The sequence below is a fragment of the Micropterus salmoides genome, unplaced genomic scaffold, assembly GCF_014851395.1.
Source record: "Micropterus salmoides isolate LMB-PRFRI ecotype aquatic unplaced genomic scaffold, ASM1485139v1 Ms_hic_scaffold_7, whole genome shotgun sequence".
NCBI classification, from domain to species: domain Eukaryota; kingdom Metazoa; phylum Chordata; class Actinopteri; order Centrarchiformes; family Centrarchidae; genus Micropterus; species Micropterus salmoides.
In genome coordinates, this window is record NW_024044459.1 from 30,386,667 (window position 1) to 30,411,154 (window position 24,488).

General features: G+C 40.4%; 2 protein-coding genes across 2 annotated transcripts in view; one reads left to right on the forward strand and one right to left on the reverse strand.

The window, feature by feature from the left end:
- Window positions 1–13,041, reverse strand: part of LOC119891485 (tetratricopeptide repeat protein 28-like) — a 163,281-nt gene extending 150,240 nt beyond the window's left edge. The window contains 2 exon segments of the mRNA XM_038703171.1: window positions 9,704–10,003; window positions 12,668–13,041. Of these exon segments, the coding sequence (XP_038559099.1) occupies window positions 9,704–10,003; window positions 12,668–12,697 (330 nt within the window). The 5' untranslated portion in view covers window positions 12,698–13,041.
- An 8,685-nt stretch (window positions 13,042–21,726) lies between these two features.
- LOC119892499 (L-serine dehydratase/L-threonine deaminase-like) lies at window positions 21,727–24,176 on the forward strand. Its single transcript, XM_038704771.1, has 7 exons — window positions 21,727–22,130; window positions 22,303–22,342; window positions 22,443–22,582; window positions 22,708–22,799; window positions 23,108–23,335; window positions 23,420–23,544; window positions 23,640–24,176. Exons 1-7 carry the CDS (start codon window positions 21,909–21,911, stop codon window positions 23,831–23,833), a joined length of 1,041 nt encoding a protein of 346 aa, XP_038560699.1. The 5' UTR covers window positions 21,727–21,908; the 3' UTR covers window positions 23,834–24,176.
- Window positions 24,177–24,488: the final 312 nt, after the last annotated feature.

Below are 24,488 nucleotides of genomic sequence, written 5' to 3' on the forward strand. Positions count from 1 at the left end.
CAGCAAGATACTGTCCATGTCAAGGCACAAGAATCACTCAGGAATAGTTTCATGAATGTTCAGGTGAAATTAAGTTATTTATCCCACCACGACAATCTCCTGACGGCAAGCCCGTCGAACAGCTTGAATATGAATTCAGGTCATTTAAACACTAAAAAGACAGCAAAGTACCAATGTCTGCATAGTCAGAATAAACACTGACTGCCTCAACAAGGAAAGCTACAGGTCTCGCCACCACAATGTGTGCCACCTCATTTCAGGGCCAAAGATGGTTCAGTGTGCTACTGAACAGGGGTTTATGTTCTTCTGGTCACTGCATGTTTATTTGATTGTCCAGCTCATTAAAACAGCAACACACTGGAGTTCTGTTTGAGGACGTGTCTGTGTTTAATGTTTGACTGGGACAGCTCAGCCTCTGGTCAAAAAGAGACTGTATCCGTAAACATGGAAGTCATTTATCAACTTTGCACACATAAATACACCACCTGCATTCCATGGTTTGTTAGCTAATACATCTACCCAGGCATTTCCATTTTGCTGCTGCAGTTGTTGTTGTTGGTGTATTTCCCTATAAAACTCATTATAGAGAGAAAGAATTAGAGGGAAATATCTAGGTAAGACACAACAGTGCAGGCACTCAAACAGCTAATTGTAATAACCTGACACAAGTGAGTAATTTAGCTGCCTAAAAACGAGCCCTGAGATCTAGAAGGAGCACTTTAGAAGAATGAATTAGGCTGGAGGCCATTACACACCAAGACATTTAGACAGAAAAGGAAGATCCATCTTTCTCCAGGCTGGATTTGAATATTAAATAGTACTGCTTACCGTTTTAGGATAAAATCTGAGATTAACACAGAAGCAAGTTAACATAATATTGTGCACATTGCATTCTTTGTTTCAGACCGCCTTCCAAACATCCATTATTTATTAGAAATAATTTGTCATTAATCATTTACGACATGCCAGTTAAGTCAGTAATTACAGAAAAATATGACCATGCAGCACTCACTTAATAGACAAAATTAGGTCATACTTAAACTAAACCCTGATTACATTTCACGTTCTGGTTCCACATGAGCAACATTGACAAATAGGACTTTGTTTTTTGCTGATACGTCAATTGATTGCTTCTGAATGAAACAGTGACAGATTTTAAGTGACATATTATTTAACAAATGTGTTCTATTAATGTTCACTGACATTTTACACTGGTGCATAATGCCATTTGTAAAGTAATGTGGCCTGTTTCTATTTGCACTAATGAGGAAAGATGTTCTTATCACTGTTATTTCACGTTCCATGTGGAGTTTTTGACCACAGCAATGTGGCTCCCCATATTGTATCCTACTTCACCAGCATTTACAGCATAAATATATTATTTCTGGCAGAGCTTCAAGGATTTAAGGAGGTGCAATAACCATGATATAGTACAACAACCTCAAAGCAGTGTATTTAGTTCTATTTTAGTAAACATATTGAGATTACAGCTGACTTCTGCAAAATATAATGCTGCCGAAGTCTTATCATGGTATTTGTCATGGTTTCAGATTTTTCCAGATCCGCACACCCCACCTGTATAAAATCTATTATGTAATCCCTTAGTACAACATTGTAATGACAAGAATTACAGATCAATGTTCCTTCTGCTTTAATTTTAATTCAAATTATAAATGCTTATATTATTCAAATAATTCAAATTTTAAATGCTGAGCACAGGAGATAAACAGAGAATTAACTCAATTTGCCACACACTCAAACTCCAGACCCAAATTGTCATTTTATTCCACGCTAATTCCAACTTATTTGATGCCGATTTTCTCAAACTACTGCTAAACTACTTTCCAAAAATGCTAGTCAGCCACCTGGAAACGAAATTAGTGGCACCTTTATCCCTACCGATTTATTTCTCTGGGAGGAACTAGGGCATATGACTCATTCTGGGAAGAAGGTTACATCATGAATAGGTGCTGTATGAAATAGACCACAAGCTAAGACAGGCACACTTTCCAATAAGGCATAAGCACCGACCAAACTTTGCACCTCCTTAAAGAGGTGAAAGACATTGCAATACATCTGTGATATTATGCATCAGCAGAATGAACTTAAAGTCCTTATCTGCGTTGTAATTTTGGTATGAGTCTAACACAGCTGCTGGCACCGACACAAGAGAAAATGAGAATGCACTAGTCACCTAAAGTTCAGAGGGGAAGACAATAGGATCAGGAAGCAGATCAGTGCAGGAAAAACTCTCAGCTCTGCTATTCATCTTGCCATGCTTATGCAGCATATACTAATGGGCTTCTTGCAGGTTGCTCTCTGCCCGACCCCATTTCCCCAATGGGAGTGTTTCCTCCCTGCAGCAGAGCCAGGCTGTGCTAATTCTGGAGACATCCAGGTCTCGGGGCAACGCGTCTTGCCAAGCTCCCAGGTGGGAGGGGCCAGCACCATATAAGGATGAACCACTGAAATAAAAAATAAGAAAGCATCTGTATTACCCAAGGGGTTATGTGCTAGGAGCAGGGTGCAATTGTTTTCCTCATTTCCTCAGGCTTGTAAAGCTGATCCACTATCAGCGGCAGGCTGTTATGCCATGAGCATGGCAATGAGTATGCTTTCTCTGGCATCTGACATTTCTTGCCGTGTAATAGCAAGCAGAAAGCTATTAAGCTGGTAATCAATCGATGTATCTGGAGGGAAAAAGCACTCTGAGGATGCAGACATTCTCTAACATGATTTAAAGTTTCTTGTTTGAGGTGGTTACCTAGGCTTTGACACATTGTATTTCTTTTGGGACAATGAGACTGCTGCATTTGATTTTCTGAACTGCTTATCTGCAAAATTGCATAATTGCATAATAAAAAAAAAACGGATTTATGCAAAACTAACACACACTAATAGCCAGAACAAAAATACCCACATATACACACACACACTCAATATTTTTAGGGAGACGGTCTAAAATCACATATCTGTGTGAGCTGGCCAGTAGGTGTTGATAGGGTGTTGATGGCCCTGACAGATTATAATCAGGGTGACATCAGCTCCTAGCTCTGACTCATCCATGCCTTCAGGACAGTCTAGAGACAGACAGCAGTGAGGTGAGAGGGAGGTCATCACACACACATCAAACCACATTACATCATCCAACATTGAAAACCTATTTTTTGGGAACTTTGTGTGATCCAACAAAGCACCAAAGATATATAGCTTACAGAGCTTATGGTTAGCGTAAAAGAGAAAAGATGGGCCAATTTTCATTTTTTATGTGTGTACGTCTGGTTTCTCTTGAAAGCAGATTAAATTTTACTAAACACTACAATTTGGTGGGGCGCCTGGGTGGCAGAGAGGAAAACCACTTGGCCACCATCACAGCAACCCGGGTAAGCAGGATTTGGAATGAAAAAATACTGAACACATCAACAGTATACTGAGTTAACAAAATAGCAATGCAATTCTGAATATAAATTCTATCAGTCATATAACTGGCATAATTTACGTGTTGTGCCTGAGCTGTATTACTCACTGGCAATTCAACAGACACAGAAGCAACACATTGTAGAAAATTGTAATGAGAGCTGATCCTGAACAGTCCATGCTGGATGTTGACGCATTCAATTTTGAGTGAGTTATTAGGCTGAAAGACGGGGATGTGATTCTGTGTGTAAAATGCATCCATCAGGTTAATAAGAATGCAGTAGCTCAAATAGACATATATTGCATATTACTAAATATTATGACATGGGTTGTAAAACACTAAACTGAAAAAAATCTCATGTCCACAAAGCAAAACTCTGTTGTGGATACCAAGTAGAACAGACAAGCATTGACAACAGCAGCACAGGATTAGCTTCATCTCATCTGCGTAAAGAAGAATGACATAGCCACTAATACAAGGAAGTGCTGCAGAGTTGTAAATGCTCCATCCACTCAAAGCACTTTTTCAAAACATTTGCATTCACCATTCACACACTGAGCCTAAGTGCTCAAACAGAAACTAACATTCACACACTGGCGGAACAGGGACAGCCTGGGGGAGCCGGGATTGAACTGCCAACCTTCCAATTAACGGCCAACCCACTCTACCTCCTGAGCTATAGCCGCCCAAGTTGTGTGTGTGTGTGTGTGTGTGTGTGTGTGTGTGTGTTCACTTTCCCTCCACCGTTGCCCGTGCCTATGTGCAGCCCTGCTTAGCCACAACGGCCTTATAAAGGAAAAAGACAGAATCTAACTGCTCACGCTCATTTTACAGATTTTCCAGACAAATAATTTCAGGTTTGTGCCCGCTAGCGCCAACCCTCTGTCCGTCCCGCTCTCTCTGGCCTATAATTACATGCCATTCATTTGATTTGTTCATTAGTTCAAGCCTCGGCTGGGTAGAAGCAAACGGAACCCTCTTATTAGTGGTTCATGACTCTACTCTCTCCATGGTACGCTCAGGAGCTACGGTGGAAAACAGCAGTGGGGCAGTGGGTGAGGGGAAACTGGCGGGAAGACCTTGTTTTAACCTAAATAACACATCTTCATGAAGGCAGACAGCATGGACTGCATCCTTTCATGATAAGTGTATACCCGTAAAACCATTAACATAAAAACGCTGCTGTGGTGTTGAAAAGGTCAACAAACAACGACTGAAGGCATGAAGCAACTTCTTCTCAACTCAAATCAAACTTGCTTTAATCCACTGAACATACAGTTGTATTAACAGCTACTGTATATTAATACTGGGGGACGATCTAGAGCCAAGAGAGAACTTTGACTGCATACTAGATCCAAGAAGTTATGCAGTCCAAGATTTGAGTTTACTTAGGACATAATTTCCTCTCCTACTTCAGCCCCACCACTCAGTTTTAAATAGTTTGAGCTCTTCTGAATCAGTAATTGCCTTTGACAATAAAAATCACAATTTGTGCGGGATCTCCCATTTTTTACTATAACCCAATAATTTCCAAGCGCAAAAGAGCGAGAAGCAATGCATCTGATCTTGAGAATGCTGTGTAGTGAGCACAATATTATATTGAGTCTGTCTATCAGTACACTAACTACAGGCATTCATTTTTTATAACTATTTATCCATAACTATGGGCAGGTTGACCAAATCATGCTAATCATAAATATGCATCAGGAAATATTATAAATATCAATTGAATATTCATTGTCCAATATACATATAGAGTTCAGAATTCAGGATTTTGTCTAATTTATAATAAATGTTGGTGAGAAAATATACAGGATCTAAACTTTCAACAGTGTTAATATTCAGGTTGAATTATTGTCACTGAAATCTAAAACTGCACAGGACAGAACAGAGAGGACAGGAAATGAAAGATATTTTTGTAGTTTCAACATTTCACTCTAATAAGATTAGTTTGGTCGACGAGTCTACAGCAATGCTAGACACTTGGGGACAGTGGTGCTTCGAGCTATGTGCTAACATTAGCATGCAAACGAGCTCACAATGATGATACTAACATGCTGATGTTAAAATGTTCACCATGCTCTCTATAAAAACAAAGCACAGCTGAGGCTGCCATTGGTTTGGTTTGACCAAAATTGGACAAATTAAAAATTCTGACCCGATTACGGCATTAGAGGAAAAATCAGGGAATCATCAAAGTCAGTATTAATTAATTCTCTGGAGACAATGAATGTCTTTAACAAATTTCATGGCAATCCATCTAATAGTAGCATGGCTAAAAAGCCACTCAGCAGGATGGATTTAACTTTGAAAAACAGAGAAAACAATGTAAAAGGATACATGCACCCTGAAAACACACAAATGATTGTTTAAGGCAGTGCTATCATAGTGCATTAAAACAACCAGGTTACCTAATACATGTTCTCTGCTCTACGCATACAAAAACACACATATTTTAGTCCACTTACAGTGGTTTCCCTGTGAGGTTTTCAGTACATTATTCAGCATATATTAAAATAATAGGACAGGTCACCAAGAGGTTATAAGATAAATATTTCAGATGGTGAGAATGAAAGCAAGAAGAAATGTACAACAGCTATACCACCCTCCACATGAGAAATCAAAAGCCAGGCTCTTCTTTTCTTTACACACACGAGATCAGATGAGAGCTGGTTTAACGGCCTTCATACCAACAGGGGAGCATTACACCCCAGTGGTTTTGGCAAAGGATGAGGTCTTCAAATCACACACACACAATTCCACGTACAGTAACAGCAACAGCCAGTGTCATCACCCAGCACTGCAGGAAAAAGAAGCTTTATGCCTCATCGGGGTGTCAGCTCAGCATCCACTCCTTACGCAATTACTGGATATGCTGCTGCTGTAATTAAAGTCCTTTTTCAGCAGTCTACACACCATGACCTTTTCCAATGCAAACACTCATTGTCTCAGTTAAACCCAAGGCCCCTCCACTGGGATGTAAATGGACATTTTTATATTGGTGAAAAAGAAAAATGTATGCAAGTAACGGCATGCACTGGAATAGAATGTGTTATAGCTTCATTTGGGAAATGAGGCTTGATGGGTTTTAGCCATCATTTTGAGGGTGTCGCAGCAACTTTGGCAATAAACACTTAAGGAGACAGAATACCCTTGATAGGCACCATCATAACCTATAATCAGAAGATGCAAATGATAAGAGATGTTTCCCCTGACACTGCAGTGCCAGTCGTCTTTTGGTTCCCTAGGAACACTCCTGTCAGCGCACACGCAGGAGAGCGGGAGTGATAGAAGAAAGGGCTGTTTGTTTAACATGTCACTGGAACAGCCGTGTTGAGAGGGAGGGACCAGATGGAGGAGAGGAATAGACAGGGAATCCATCTATATCGGTATACGCCAAAAAGGCACCACGGTGTAACACAGAATCACAAAATACTCCCTGAAAATAGAAGCTAAGATGTTTTCCATCTTACACAAATGGTACAAACCCATGTCTTTTAAAAAGAGTTTGCTGAAGTTGAAGAGTTTGCTGCAGTATCATTTCTTTGGTACTTATAAATTAATCAGGCACATGAAAAGAAGCTTGATTATACACCGCACATTTTCTCCCAGTTTCCCTCCCAGACTGGCTCATAGAGACAAAATGTGAACAGACACACACAAGTGTGCACCTCCTGTCTATGAAATGACACCCTATTTTGTTCTCATTTAAGCTTTTTATATTCAGTAAGAGGGTGAGGTACAAAGGGCCTAAAGCTGTCTTGGGTCATTAAACCACACATTTTCTTTCTTCTTCTTTCAAAATGTGTTTTCTGGCAGTTACAGCAGGGAAAGCTGACAGATTAGACAGGGGGCTCCTTCACAGGCTGGCTGTGGGCTTCAGGAGGGTGGGCTGCTCGCTGATGCTTGGGGCAGCAAAACCATGCCTGTCACTGTTTGACGGGCCAATCCAGACGTGCAGTCATAGGGAGGTATGATTGATGATATTATGTACTCACACAGGATCTGAATGCCAGCACACTCCTGTGATTTAATCCCTGTTCCTTCATCAAACATTCAGGCAGAGCAGATGGACTGTACCACGCCAAACCTCTCCTTCCCCAAGGCCAACGCCATAAGTGTCAAGACCACCATTACTAATCAATTCTTTGAGGCAGCACTAACTGAATACAGGAGTTGTAATACGTATCACTATTCATATCTACTATAGCATATTGATATAATAAGATCAAACTTAGAAAATCTGAGTTTAATTTGAGCTAAATGTGACTTATTTTTTTATCTATCAGAGCAAAAAAGAAGAAGATGGATTTGTTGTGACCTTGGCCTCCACCTGTACATTAATCAAGTAGACAAAACACATCCCACTAAATTCTCCATGGTGGCTGTGTAGAGCAACACTTTTAAGCACATTTCTACATTTAGATGAAAGCCAGTCGTGATGAACATTTAGCTCCCCAGAAACCACCCCAAAAAAAAAAAAAAACAGCTTTAAAATTAAAAGCTTGAATGCCTTTTTGTCCTCAGCAGACAAAACACTTTTAGTAGCCTTCCTGTTTGACTAGACTGACCCCTAGTGGTGATTCAAGAATCTTAGTTTAAAACCATGAGCATCCACCCTCTGTATAATTGTCAATACCACCGACATATAAATCCCATTGTCTTCTGTTACAAAGTAAAACACAAGGGTCAGGCTATACATCAACACCGAGTCTGCTAACACAAACTTCAGCATGAGAGTCAAAGCTGTCAGGCAGTAAATCCAAGAATAAGCAGAGCTACACTGCCTAGATTAAGCCAACCATCCCCCAGTCAGACCACAAAGATTTCATTGTACTTGGATAGCATATAAAGAGGAGAAAGGAGAGTGATTTTGGCAGTGATTTTCAATTAAAGTTTGGTTTCACTGGCCTCACAGGGTTATGAAATCTCGCCAGAATGAACGAGATGCACTCAACGCTCAGTTGCTACAGAGTAAGAAGTGACAACATGGCAATAAGACTATTGTTATAGAATTGGTCATCTTAAATGACAGAAAAGGCATTGTACTGAAACACTAATAGCTGGACAGCAACTTTATACTCATAACAACACAAATATTGAAAACTATACAAAACAATGGTATGAAATTATGCTGGAAGGACTATATTCATGAGAGTTTTACTATTCTTTTTTAATATTGAATATTGAAGTCCATATACTATGGGACAATGCTGGAAACACACAACATTATCTGTGCTGAGTGACAGTTCTCACTGCAATGACACATTTTTACAGAAGAGGAAACCTACCTGAGCATACGAAGACACACGACCTCAGATCAAAGAAGAAGTGGCCCCCGATGCATCATTGGTAGCGACAAATTATCATCAATACCACTCTACCACATTATCATCAATCTCTCTCTCGAAAGACAAAAGTATCGCTCCATGCTAAATCATGAAATCAATGCATTTCTATCACAGAGAGGAATTGGTGTCCGAGTGATTTCTGCGGCTGAGTAATGTGAAATCTATCGCAGGTTAGTGCACGTGGCCTGGACAAGATCAAAGACAAGACCCCAGAAAACTTCGTATTGATCAGCAGCCTCAAGAATGCAACAGAGGAGTGAAAATGTGAGTGGAATTTGAAACACTTTTGAAACACACGAATTGAAGAGAAATCATCTCAATATTTGTTAGGGAAAAAAAACAATGGTACAAAATGATTTTTTAGAAGAACAATAATACAACTGTGGGACTACTGCTGTACTATTATTGCCGACTATAACAATAAAATGTCACTTTTGTCACCATCACTTTTATTTAAACATAACACACTTGAAATTTGACACATTTTGGCGATGGAGCAGTGGATAAGACACATGCCTTTGGTGTGAGAGACCTGGGTTCAATTCCCACAGTGAAACATCCACCAATGTGTCCCTGAGCAAGACACTTGTGCAACCTCTGACATATATAGCAATTGTAAGTCGCTTTGGATGAAAGCATCAGCTAAAATTTGTAAATGTAAAAGCAGCATGCGCCCACCTACTCAGCCAAGTACTGATCATTAAATTTCAAACTGGCAATGATATGGACATCGGAGCCCCAAATTAGATTTGATGTTTGAGATTTACAATTCTTGGCAACTCTTTTGGTGCACTTGAGAAAAGTCAATATTTTCTGTTTTACAGGGTGAAAAACTTTCTCATGTTCTCATGTCCCACTGTTGCAACTAAATATCAACATGTTTTGTGTATCCATAGTTAAAGCTATCTTATACAGTCATGTTGGGCACACTTACCTTGGGCCACTTGGGATTGAGCTCACAAGCTTTTTCAGCATCTTCCAGTGCTGCCTGGTGCTGCCCCAGTTTGAGAAGCGCTGCTGAACGGTTACTATACAGGATGCAGTTCTGTGGGTCAGCTTGCAAGACATTGGTGTACAAATGAACAGCAGCCTGAAAGTCACCACGCTGACACGCCTCATTGCTCTGCTGCACTTTCCCCATGAATTCTGCTTTGCTGAGACCATACCTGGCCCCTCCGTCTCCAGAAACACACCGGAAAGGTCTGCCCGCTGTCCGAGAACTGAAGATTGAAAACTGCAGAAATGGACGAGAGGAGGGAGTTATAATCAGTCTAACTGAAAAACATCAAATCACACATAACTGACAGAAATGAACTTTGAGCAAGGAACTCAATAGCAAACTGAAGATGTTAGATTGTGCAGCTAAAATGAGAAAGAAGGTTAATGTGTGAATATGAAGCAGGGTATAAGAAAGCATGTATGCCAAACAGACTCATCTAATCACACAGGATCAATAAAAACATACTGTAGTCCTATGTGATCATTGAGCTGAACAGACCTTTTCAGAGCACACATTTTGTCATAGCAAGAAAAACTATTCATTTGTTTTCAACTGAGTTCTGACAACTCCAGGACCCTGGTTTTGTGCATGGCGGCTCAGTGGTATGGCTTTCTGCGACACTGGAACTTACTTACTGTTACTCAGATAGTGTTAGTGTTATTTGTTCTGCCTATGTTTTTCCTTTTATGTATAAAGATGTATAAAAACCAGGGACAATATGATACCCGTAATCTGGCCTCATATAACTGTATGAATGACAACTCTAAATTAGATCAAATCAAAAATGACAGTTACAGATAAGGGTACAGACTGACTGAATCTCACTTTGAAATATTAAAACTAAATAAACGATGAATTTGTCTTTTGGGGTATATTGTGACATGACCTACAATTAAAAACAAGGTTTCCAAAATAACCCAGGTTGTGTTGAATTCTTCTGCAAGCAAGGTTTTCGTCTAAATAAAGTTTTTACCTATTTTGCTCTGCCTTTTGACCTCTGAAAGACCTGCACATCTGTATAGCACGTGTAATATACGGTAGTTTAACTTTCAGTTGCTGTTAAAGTCCAAGAATGGTTCATTTAAAAATCTCACCTCTGTCCATGAAGGACAGATTCATCAAGGTCAAAAACAGGTAATGTCTTCAGCACATAATGTCTTATCCTTCATTTAGTGTTATTTTATTATACGTTATATTATGATGTTCACAGATGTTTTAATTTATACAGCAGTTTAGACACAAAAAATGTGTAATGTTCAACCTAATAAAGACATTTGCACTGATAAATCTCCTATTACCACAAGATAATACCTGCTGTAGAGCAAGGCCATCTGCATTGATGTGAGGTTTAATCCATTATTATAATCAACTTGGTACACTCCTTAAGCTACTAGCAGGCAAACCACATGAATGTAAGACCAATTATCACATTGACTCAGGTCTTACTGTAGCTGCATCCGACCAATACAGTCTGATTGATTAAGCAGTGCCGCATCCAACACAAACGGTTTGCTGAGTATTACTGAATCATGGAATTCATCTCGGGTTGCATGTTTATAAGGCCAGCTTCCCTTATACCTCTTTCTCACCACACCTCCTCAGACTGAATTCTGGGATAGGGCAGGCTTGGTAATTGCTTCCAGAGGCCCAGGGAGTAGAAGCAGCAGACATGAGGGCTTTAGGTATCAAGTAGATTCAACATCAAGTTACAGTGCAGTACCAATCAGTTGCTTTCTTGCACCCTTTGACCTCCATCTTTTTCACCTTTTTCATAGTCTTCTCTGTATAAACTTTAAATAATCTATAACATCACAACATGGAAAGGATCGACTTCCTGCTTTACTTTGGCTGGACTTCAACGTGTCCAGTGTTTTATATTGTATATATATTGTATGTAACAGCCAATTCAACACCTGTAGATTGGTAAAATATCAATTGCACTGCAACAGATATAGAAAACCAGTGAGATTTGTGCACGGAGGTTTAAAAACAACTGTTCACTGCTGGGTTTGTTGCTGTAGGTCCTTTGGAGAGGCAACCCACCTCTCAGAAATACAGGCTGAGGGAATAACGTCCACACCACAACTGACAGTGCTGTCATGCACGCTGCCATTCAAAGCCCTGCGCCCAGAAGAAATGTCAGGAGATGCATCTATTATAGAATAGTGCTCCCAGAGCCCAGCAGTGCATGCAGGTTTTCCCTTTAAACAAAAACACCGCCAGCTGATTTCAGCTGGTTAGCAGGACCAGAAAAAAGGGAACTAGTCAGAGTGATTTTACAGGAAGGTCGACTGTGAGTCCAGTGCCTCATCTGGTACAACACACTGGGGGCTGCCTCCTGCATGTGGGCAGCACTGTGCAGGAAGGGTGGAGAGTGAGAGATAATGAGCGCCTACACCAATACAGAGACAGACTACCAACTTCACCAAAATCACAAGGAGCTAAAGATTCACTCAAAGGCAAACATAGTCTGGACTGCACATATTCAGTTTTGCTGGGGAATTATGTGGATTTACTCATGGCAATACACAAACTTAAATGCTAGTGTAGGGTCTTGCAGTGCAAGCTCCTCTGTTCATGCAATGACAAAATAAGCGTTTGGATTTACAGCCTATTTTGTAGTATAACCTTATATTGAGATTTTCATCACATTTTTTGTTGGCTATTGTCTGCATCAGGAAAGCCTACACATCATTTGTGCAGTACAGTACAGTAGCCAATGCATGACTGGAAAATCGATAGACGTCCTTTACGAGGTTTTCGCAGGAATGGTCATTTGGCATTTCCTGTGCAGGACGCGAGGTACAAAGTTATTCAGGGGGTAATAAAATGCCAAACAACTACAAAAATGGCACCTCGCATGGCAGTGTATAAAGCAGTTACTTTTAATCTATTTACCTTTTCTTTTAGAGTCGCTTGCTTCTCCATCCTGTCTGACTGCTTTGGTTTGTGCAACGGGTTATCGCTCTCATCCCATCACACTCCTTCTTGACTTTTTATCGACTGTTTATGCATCAAGGGGTGTTCAAAAGTCAGACAAAAAGTTCACGCTGCGGCGCTAGGGTCGAGAAGTTGCGAGGAAAATCCACAAAGTCTGAGCTGTGTGGCGTTCAGGAGAAACTTTTTTCTCAAGGAAAGTGCGCCATGTTGTCAAATCTTTTCCTTTTTTTCCTTTTCTTTTTTCCCCCTGTTGCCATAGCGGATTTGTGAGCGCTGTGCAGAGGGAGGCATGGAGGTCTGTGGGAGGCTGAGTCAGGAAAAGAAAAGCACAGTTCATTAATGTATCACTTTCTAATGTTTTTTTTTAGGGGGGGTTGGAGGTGTTATATACCTCTAAAGCGGAACTCAAAGCAAATGTTGGCTAACGTCCAGGTCGTAGGCGTTCATATTTAGCAGAAGTGGAGATAACAAAGGGGCACCTCTCCCACGCGCACTAACCTGTTGGTGCCCCACCTGGGCTGACTGATGTCATATTCATGTCATATTGTTCAACTACAATACAGCATCCAAGTGAGCAGAACCGTTCAATTAAGCCTCTTGAGTTGTAATTACCAGCTGGATATATGAGGAATTTCTGACAGCAGTAAATTGGTCAACAAATCATTGGCAAAATGGCTGCAAGCTATTGCTGGCAGTTAGGGTCAAACAAATAAATTAACGTAGCTTAAAGTAGTTTGTCCCTAAGGAGCATTAAAACAACTATAACTTTTTTTATTTACAGGTATACACGCCTAAACAGGACACATGCACACACTTACAAAGACCCAAACTGGAAATAAAGTTTGGGTGGCAGGACTGCTTGATATCAACCAAGCTGTAAACCTTTTTCACAGCAGACATGGCTCTAGTTCCAAAGCCCTGGTATGGTGTATTAGCAGGGCGTACTTGTGCAATTGGAATGGAACTGAGACATCATTAATTATATTAATTACACCTGTACTTCAAAATATCTGTCCCTATGGCAACAAATAACTAGCTCCTTTTGGGAAAATTATGTGTTGGTATTCCCATCAGGGTACAGACAGCATAGAAAAGGCAAAAAAGGGTATCTCTTTGCTCAGAGCCAAAAGAGGAAAGACCGGTGCACCGCCCAACCCACACCCCTGCTGTGCATGCCACTGCGGTATGTAATGCTGTCTGCCTCAGTGCCCTTTTAGATGCTATCACTGGGGGGCGCTAGAGTCAGAATGTATTAAATCCTACACATTCAGTCGAGGTTTAACTGATTTAGTTAACTTAGTGTTCTGGTGTGGCCAAGTCTCCCAAAATGCTTATCTTTTGTATATATTTGTGTATATTTTTGCCACCATGATTGCCACTAGATGCTACTAAACTACTCATGGATGGCACTGGGAGTGCTGATACATTTCACAGCTTTTATTGTTCATCTTACAGGATTTTAAACAGAATCATGATCATAAGAATCTGGCTTTTATTTTATTATTGTTATTATTATTATTATTATTATTGTAGTGTTGTGATTGCATTAATATTGTTCTATAAGTATTTCACTCACGGTTTAATCTTATATTTCAACATATAATTCACTTTTGTGCAAAAAAATATAGTTTCATAAATATTCCATGGCACATCATTTTGTTAGTGAATATTAAGTCAATTGAAATTGATTCTGCTGTCATATATGTTTTGGAAATGTTAATGAGTTAGCTAAAAATGAATTAAAGAAATCAAGTTGTATAAATAAAGAAAATACCATGGTAATTAGTTGTTGTTAAAAACCTTTATTTATTCATTCAGGGAAGTTTCACTGAGAGGAAGCCTCTCTTTTGCGGCTGGTCACATTCACACCTGGAAGCTGCCCAGTACAACCACAGTGCTCAAGGGCACCTGGTGGTGACACTGAGGGGGCAAGGTGGGGCAGGGAATTGATCCAACACCCTCCCTATCAAAGTTCCCTTCTCTAACTTTTAGGCCGCCTCTGTACAGGCATGTTTTAGATAATGAGTGAATTAGTTTTGATTCATGTAGCAAGTACTGGCAATATACATATAAAAAAAGAACATCCTCTCTCACCCCTTGCAGAGCGGTATGTGTCATCCTCAAGCTCGGGTCCTCTACCAGAGGCCTGGGAGTTTGAGGGTTCTGCGCAGTATCTTAGCTGTTCCTAGGACTGCACTCTTCTGGACAGAGACCTATGATGTTTTACCTGGAATCTGCTGTAGCCACTCTCCCAGTTTGGGGGTCACAGCCCCCAGTGCTCCAATCACCACTGGCACCACTGTTGCTCTTACTTTCTTTCAGCCCTTGGTATTTCTCAAGCTTCTCGTGTTCCTTCTTCCTGATGTTGCTGTTGCTTGGGATCGCCACATCTATCACTGCAGCCTTCTTCTGTTGTTTGTCGATCAGCACGATGTCTGGTTGGTTAGCCATCACCAGTTTTTCAGTCTGGATCTTGAAGTCCCACAGGATCTTAGCTCTCAACTACCATAGGAGGTGTCTTCCATTTTGACCTTGGGACTTCCAGCCCATACTCATGGCAGATGTTCCTGTACACTATGCCAGCTACCTGGTTATGCTGTTCCATGTATGCTGTTCCTGCCTGCATCTTACACCCTGCTGTTATGTGCTGTAGTGTCTCAGGGGCATCCTTGCACAGTCTACACCTGGGGTCCTGCCTGGTGTGGTAGACCCCAGTCTATGTCAGTAGCCTCTATCTCCTCCTTTGGCCAGTTTATTACACCAGCGGGGTATCTGATGACTGGCAGGGCGTATGTGTTGATGGCTTGGATCTTGTTTTTCCCATTCAGCTGACTTTTCAGGACCTTCCTTACTCTCTGTAGGTATTTGGCTGTGGCGGACTTCCTTGCTGCCTCTTCATGGTTTCCGTTAGCCTGTGGCACCCCAAGGTATTTGTAGCTGTCCTGAACATCTGCAATGTGGCCTGATCATTTCCCCTCTTTTATATCTTTTATATACTGTATATATATATTTGTATGTATATATATATATATATATATATATATATATATATATGTGTGTGTGTGTGTGTATGTATATATTGTATATGCAATTCCTCACCAGCAGATGGTGTACCAGTAGTCTTGTAATTCCCAGCAAACTGAGAAAACTCTTGGCATGTCATAGCAGGCTGGAAAAGCACCAATGTAATTCTTAGCCTTAATGATGGGCTGCATTGCATTTAGCTGTGCCACTTCAGGGACCCTTATAATGTGCATGCTGGCTCACTGGCAAGGCTTACTTGGATATTTAAATCGATTGGAGCTGTTTTTAATGTCATAGTTGTGCTGTGCCTTTCCTGCTCTGACAAGTCAAAATGTTTACAGTGAAAAGGGATCCGAAGGTTGATGGTTCAATCCCCGGCTCCTCCTGGCTGCGTGTCTAATTGCCCCTGGTGTATGAATGCTAGTTTCAGTGTATGAATGTATGTAAAAAAGAATCTGTGGTTGACATTTTGAGTACATCCAAAGGTTGTGAAATGGCTGTATTGAGTGTTACACCCAAAGAACCATTTCAGTTAAGTTAGACTTTTAAAATGGGAGACACAGGAAATGGTTTGCACTCATGGTGCAAGGTTTAAAACAATTTCCACATGTAACACTGATTGCAAATCTAACAATGTAAGTACATAAACATTATATGCTAAACTCAGACAATTGCTCTTGTTTAACTTTTTACTTAAAGCTCTGTTTTTGATAATTAGATTTAAAAAAATCATTGCCAAACCAGTGAGTCACTTGACTGTAGCTCTTCACTGTAAAAACAACAACAACTAAAAAACCCTCAGGAAAATAGGAAAAACACATTTTATCATGTTATTACATATAATATTATATGAAGTATGGGGCTATAAACAGGAATATTACATTTTGGCATCAAAAATAAAATTTGGCATTGAAGACTAAACCCAAATTGAAAAAGGAAACAATGGCACTGAAAAACTTTCACTGAAAAATAAAACACAGGCATTTCATTTAACTTTAAACTTTTTAGCATTCTAATGTGTTTTCCAGTGACAATGTTCTGATATTTTCTTCATGTCTGTCTTCCTGAACTAGTCTCTATGAGCCGGCTCTTCAGTGAACATTGGGAACCAGCTCTCGCCTGAGAGTCGATTGTGGGTTTTCACAAAAAGGTGTTAACACAAAGTATTTACCAAATACATATGTATATGTATGCACCTAATTTGATTATATTCACAGGAACCAGTGTCCCCTAGTTAAAAACATTCTGACTAAAAAAGTCCACTAAAATGTTATGGAAATTACTGAAAAGACATTCAATAAGTTCATGTTACATGTGACTACATAAAGAGTGAAAATTAAGCACCATGTCAAATAAAGTACCACAGTTACCTTGAAAATGGTTCAAGTATGATACATGAGGTGCTGTCAAAACACATTGCTCAACTGTTCAGGCGCCACCCTTTTCTCACTCACTGTTGTTACGAAAAGGAGAAGGACTCCAGCTTTCTTCTTCTCCCTTGTAGTTCCACCTGCAAAAACACAAAGCTTAACAATGCAATAAGCAATATAATAAATAATGAGGAAAAGAAAGATGATTTGGTATAAACATGATGTGATGATGATTGAAAATCAGGATATCTCATTGATATAAAAGATGAATAAATTAAATTGATATTTTTATGGTAAAATAAATAATATGGAGAAGTAGGGTAACAAAAGGTTGCTGTGAAGACATCATGACCATGAGTCAACACCAGAGACTGTGAGAAGTAAAAGGACCTGACCTGACCTGACACACACAGCAGCACATACACCAACATGCACACAATTACAGCCAAAGATAGCTCGAATAGAGAATATATAAAGAAGACTCAAGCACAGCTCTCGGTGTTGTTTCTCTGCTGATCTCAAGGAAATGGACCAGACCAGGATCATCACCGCACAGGACCAAAAGCCTAAAATAAGAGTTTGGGATTTGAACAGCAAGCTTCCAGAGAACACTCAGGGGAAAAAACATTTCTTCCATAACGTACTTCAAGACACACAGTGCAGTTCTGTATTTGTATAGCGCCTTTTCGACCACTCAAAGCACTTTTACACTGCATCTGCATTCACATTCATACACTGAGCCTAAGTGCTCAAACAGAAACTAACATTCATACATATAACTCAATTGCCCCTGGCGGAATAGCCGCCGGGGTTCGGGGTTCAGTATCTTGCCCGAGGACACTTCGACATGCAGCCCGGGGGGGGGGGGCCGGGGAGCCGTCCCAGTTTATGAGTAATTCAATGTCATAGTCCCCTCTAGAGAACAAAAATAAGCCCTGTCACCTAATTCTGTAGGATAAAACCCATTTTTTCCATAAGTCTAGTTCAAGACACTTATATTGCTGGATTTAGTACTTACACTACATGCACAAATACTATGCTGTTACTTTTGCTGTGTAGTGCTTTAGTTATCCAGTGTCAAAGCCAACTACAGGTTTCGCCTCCTTAGATACACCCTTCTGTTACTGCCACAAATCCAGTGATTTGTACTGTACTGAAGTACAATTTTGAGATATTATCTATTTACTTGAGTATTGCTACTTTTTTCTTGTTCTACTCCATTACATTAATTTCGTCAAAACGCCTGACTTACTTTACTAGTTAGTTTGCAGATATGTATTATTCGGATGAAATAAGAAGTAAGCAAATAAATTGCGATGTATTATTATTATCCAGTAAAATTATCTCAAGTGGCCTTCATAAGAATAGTGCTGTTTATTTAGGGCCATTCTGAATCACCAAGAGAAACTGATATGGAGAGGGCAAAGAATATAATGTACTGGCCAACACAGTTTACTAAGATGACAAGTAAAAACACTGTCACTGTCACTCTTGTACTAAAGTGCAGTTCTCCACTCCCAGCCACACACACACACACACACACACACACACACACAAACATATCAACATCGGTCTAAATAGCAAAATGAGGCAGATGTGAATACTTTGAATTATACACAATATCTAGCCGTTTTGTATAGATTTGTAAAAAGGAAATATTATAACAAAAGCAACAACTACGAGGGTAATTGACACCAAATGGCCTCATAAGCTGAGGGCTGAAGGTGAAAGGGAGGATGGTACTTATGCCAAGAGGCTCAGCCCCTCGGCTGGGAATTCATGCTGGATTCAATGATTCCAAAAAAGCTAGAACATCTGGGAGAATATCAACTGATTCTGGAGGATTTGAGAGGAATGTGCTCAGCAAGTTCCTGCATGTGAACACTGCCCAATGTGAACTGGTCATGAGTGATTCCCTCTAACCGCTCAGCATGAATTAGTATTGATATAGTCAGGCTCTAAATGAAAGAATTAGCTGTCGGTTGTGGGTCTCTCTTACTCTCTTTCCTGTTAGAGGAGCACAACAGCAGACGGGTAAAAGGGAGAGTTTGGCAGCAGAGGCAGAAATGAACAGGGCACTTCTGCTCTGGTAGTGTCTGATCTGGCCTCTGTCCTGAACCCACTTCTATATAGCTGCTTTATATTAGGATAGGAACTATCCTATTAACTTTAATGGGACACAGGTTCTTGTGACTATAATCAAATTAATAATATAAATACACATGGATTTGGTATATAGGGCTACTTTGTGTTAACACCCTAATTTGAAAACAGGACCTATGTGTATCCTCACTCTTTAAGTGTGGTGTGCTTGTGTCATCTCAAAATTAATAATTTATAGCCTCTCTTTAGGTAAGACTTTTATACTGCAACACCTGTCATTGAAAAATGAGAGAAATTATAGAATAAAGTCTGAGACTACTTCTGAGACAATGGTGTGCTCGTTCCCCAGTTTAAGGGTCTGTGCAGACACCCTCGCCAGGCCCAGTGTGGTTGCTACGCTAGAGAGCAAAAAAGAAATGTCGGTCTTTGCCACAAAAGACAAACAATGTGAGAAAAATCTGGGACAATGTTATTCTTTGTGCCTGGTAATTTCAGGTAAAGTGACCAGCTCCCCAGCCTTCATTGAGACTGTGTGCTCCCACGGTTTTCTGACCCTGCCTGTCAGCTCACTGTGGGATGTTTCACTTATTTACCATTAAGGTCAAAATACATGTGCACTCCGAATTTAGCTGTCAGCTGATTTGACCACAGCCCTGTAAATGATGGCTCACATGATCTCAGCCAGCCGTCTTCTGTGCATCTGTTTGTGCAGTTACTGTACTGGTGCATGAAGAAGCCAAAAAGGACAAAGAAAAACTTACACATCAGCAATAATTTTTCACATTAATTTCCCAATTAAGTTAGGTTAGAGTAATAATGACCAGGGGTGTAGTTGCCATGAACAAATAAAGGCTGGTCCCAAATACAGGCAAAAACTAGACTAAACTCAAACTCCTGGTGCCTGTTGTGCATGCCAACTAAGCTTAATGTTCATTAACATCACAATTTAATAAATTCAAAAATGATCATGCTATTGTCAACATTTCTAGCGTATACTGTATATGTTTAAGGTCTCAGCCAAATGTATTTTGGCATAACATACAAGTGCCTTAAGATGGCATCTACACTGTGTGAAACTGTGTAAGTGACTAATTTTTCCACAAGTTCCTTGTAATGTTTCACAATGAAAGTCTTGTTATGAAATGAAGGGTTTTTGACACTGAAATTCTATTTGTTTTCAGTTTTGTTTTCACACTATTGTTTTACCATTGTTCTTGTTTTGTTGGAATAGTTTGGGGGCAAATATAATACCAGTGAATGGACTACTAGCCTACATGGCATTCATAGAAAATCACAAAAAAAGACACAAAGGTGAACGGGTGATTGAACTACATGTATTTTGACAATAACGTGAAATAAATAGATAGGCCTATTTACTTTTACCATGAAGCTTCATATCACCACTGTTTGATTGCAGGTTTGACCTTGATGATTTGTTGAAAGGTATTTGTTTTGATACCTGTAGGCCTACTGATTTTGATGACTGCATGAAGAGTTTTGAAACACCTTTTAGAGCATGCAGTTGCATCAACAAATGTTTTTTTAAGTATCAAAAGTACACCTTATGTAACAGAAAGGCATATGTAGGCTTATATTATTGGATTATTGGAGTGCTAATTTTAAAAAGATAGCCTACACCAATGAACAACTGAATCTGTGAATCGTCACATTTTATAAAACGTGTAATTTATAATTTAAAAAAAATATAAAATGTAATCATGTAAAAGGTAGGCTACAATATTCCCCTTGAAGTATAAAGTAGGCGAAATTTGAAGAAGGCCTACTTCAGTTCACATGTGTAAATTAGCCTACTTAGTTTGTTACACACCTAAAGACATTTCCAATTACATGGACAGACCGAACAACCTCTTTTTAAAGCACTTTGCACTCGTCCTGACTGAGTCAGCAGCTCACACTGTAGGAAAGACCGGATTAATCAGGCTTGAACCGTCTGCCCGACGGCTGTTCAGTGTTCACGGAGCCCGCTTTTGGTAGTTGAGGATCGGGACAGAACCAAAATAGTAGCGACTCTTTTGGTAATGCCAGCGGTGTTCGCTGTGCCTTTAGGGAGAGGATCGCGCAAAGCAGCGTGTCTCAAAGGAGAAGAGAAGAAGTATGGAATTATTAAATGTAATGATTGTTATGGAAAAGCAGTTTGTGCACGCTTTCCTTAAACACATTCAAATATTAGCCTACCGTATAATAATATTATACCTTCTTAATTATGACTAGATCAGGTGATTTCTCATTTAGTGCACAGTCCTTCCAGTCACACCAGCGCAGACTGTTTGGATTTCCCAGCTTATTTCAGACCTTGACACGTCCTTAAAAAGGGTTTGTTGTCAAAGAAAAATGTGATGGAATTCAATTAGAGGAATTTCATTCATGCTCAGCCTGCCTCTGCCTGGCTGTCACAGGGAGGGTGTGGTGGCAGTATGCCGAAAGCTGATTGGTCTGTTAGTGAGCCTCCTTTTCCAACCCCACAGCACAAATGGGTATATATGCCTTTCTCATGCAAGAGTCAAAGACACAAGGATGTTTGAAAGCTTGTTAACCTGTTTTCCACATCAGAGACTAAATTGAAGCAAACATACACTTATACTTTTTAAATTTTAGATGAATGCTATTTGAGATAAAAGAAAATTGAGGAACCAGTTAAGACTAAAATAACTTCCACTGGGGTTTTGAAATCACATTTGGAAATGTTTAATTATTTGGTAGACTACTCCTCTCTTGAGAACCATGTCTCTTCTTGGCCGTTGCACAGTGAGATGAAGAGCCAGCAGTCTCTGCATATGGCCACTCCAGTGAGGCACAGCCTTGCCCTGACTAAAGCAGCTGGGACCTCTGTTTACCTCAAGCTGGATTCATCTCAGCCCACGGGATCCTTTAAGATCCGGGGCATCGGGCACCTCTGCAAAACTGTGAGTAGGCTAACCCAATTCTCTTCTGTTCTGGGATAATGAAGGTTTGTGAGTGTAGACCAGCTCCAGTCTGAACAGGATGATCTGGTAACTAGCGTTTTATACCCCAAAACTTTAAGATTCTTGACTATAATGGGGTTCTGTTGTTGTTGTTGTGTTTTTGTCTCTCTAGTGGGCAGAGCGAGGATGTGAGCGGCTGGTCTGCTGTTCAGGTAGACCTAAGCAAAATAATTATAATAAACAGGCTACATTTAAGTCTTTGCCTTGGTTGGTGTGTTTTGAGTGTATCTTTGATGCTTTTGGTCCCAACAGGAGGAAATGCTGGAATGGCAGCAGCTTATTCTGCCCGTCAGCTTGGGGTACCTGCAACCATAGTAGTGCCAAGTGTTACACCAAACCAAACGGTGGAGAGGCTGAATGACGAGGGTGCCACTGTGGTTATTCAGGGCAAGGTTAGTTAATGTCATGTGCTGCTACTGATACTGTACGAAAGAGATGCACTGTATAGTTTTTGAAAGCTGCTGGCTAGATAAAATGATTTTAATTCATAAGATTAAATGAAGTTGCTTCTTTTCAGACTATAAATGAAAGCATTGAATATGGAAAGCAGCTTGTGGCAAACAACCCTGGCTGGATCTTCATCTCACCCTTTGATGATCCCCTTATCTGGTAAGGCAGTCTAAGTCTGCTATTCCTTCAGGGACTGTGACAGCATATAGGCTACATTTGGCTACTATGTAGTGACCCGTCTAGGCCTACTATGAATTGATGGGGGGGCATTACTGAGCATGATAAGACATGTGGCGTACAGGAGGTATGTCAGATACATACAATCATATCACAGTGCACACATTGAGAGGTTGTTAATTCATTTAACCATTGGACAACATAGTCGACTCAAAAATAATTTACTGACATCATGGGCTACCTTTCGAAAGGTTAAATTTGAAAGTTGAAAGTTGTGTTTGTGTGCGCAGGGAAGGCCACACGTCTCTGGTAAAGGAGCTGGAGCATGACCTGAGGGAGAAGCCAGGGGCCATAGTGTTGTCTGTGGGAGGCGGAGGCCTGCTGAATGGAGTGGTGGAGGGACTGCGTCGTGCGAACTGGGCTGACGTGCCTGTTATAGCCATGGAAACCATGGGAGCACACAGCCTCAATGCAGCAATGAAGGCTGGGGAGCTGGTCACTTTACCTGAAATTACCAGGTACAAAGAATAACATTGTCCCAGATTTTTCTCACATTGTTTGTCTTTTGGGGCAAAGACCGAAATTTCTTTATTGCTCTCTAGTGTAGCAACCACACTGGGCCTGGCGAGGGTGTCTGCACAGACCCTTAAACTGGCGAACGAGCACACCATTGTCTCAGAAGTAGTTTCAGACCAGGAGGCTGTAAAAGCTGTGGAACGCTTCCTAGGTGAGTCCAACCTGCACCTGAATAGACGCCCAACAGATCCAAAATGCCAACAAAAAAATCAGCAGTGAGGCTGATCTCTCCTCCTGTTTCTGCAGATGATGAGAAGGTCCTGGTGGAGCCTGCCTGTGGTGCTGCCCTGGCAGCTGTGTACAGTGACATCATCAGAAGGCTACAGGACGAAGGCAAACTGGCACAGCGCCTGGGCCCAGTGGTCATCATAGTGTGCGGCGGCAACAACATCAGCATGGAGCAGTTGAGGAAGCTGAAGAAACAGCTTGGTATTATCTAACGTGGCTGACCACCTCATATCTGCCTGACCTTTCCTCTGTTCCTCCATAAACCCACGATTCATGTGCTCCATAGACAAAATCATTCCAGACTGTTAAACTCTCCTGAGATCTGAAACGGGAGCTGTTGGAGGGATTTAAAAAAAAATCTTGTAAAATGTGAAGCTGCTCTGGTAGAGGTCGTTTTTGACTAAAAAGCTCTTTCAGAAAAGGAAGTACACTGACATTTAGGTGCCGTTTGTATTCAGTGTGCTTTCTTTGTAAACATGCTTGTGTGTTGCTTTCTTGCTTTTTTTTTACTCTGAAACTGATTTTAAAAATAATAAATTATATTTCTGAATATTTCCCTGCCTTGACAGTGTCTTCTTCCTGACAGCAGATGGTAGTCTATGTAAAATACAGATCAAACCACTTCCTTGCAACATAACCTTTAAAGAACACGAATTTGCACTACATACATACAAAATGTTTGAGTTAATAAAAAATACTGTTACTCCCCACTTAATAGTTTGACTAATAGTCCAGCTCTGAATATAGATTGGTCACAATAAAAAAAAGCTGAATACATACTGTAGATTTAGGCCTACTATGTGTACTATGTGTTATTAAAATATGACTAGCAGCCAGTATGTTGTCACATTTTTTCCAAAGCCCAAA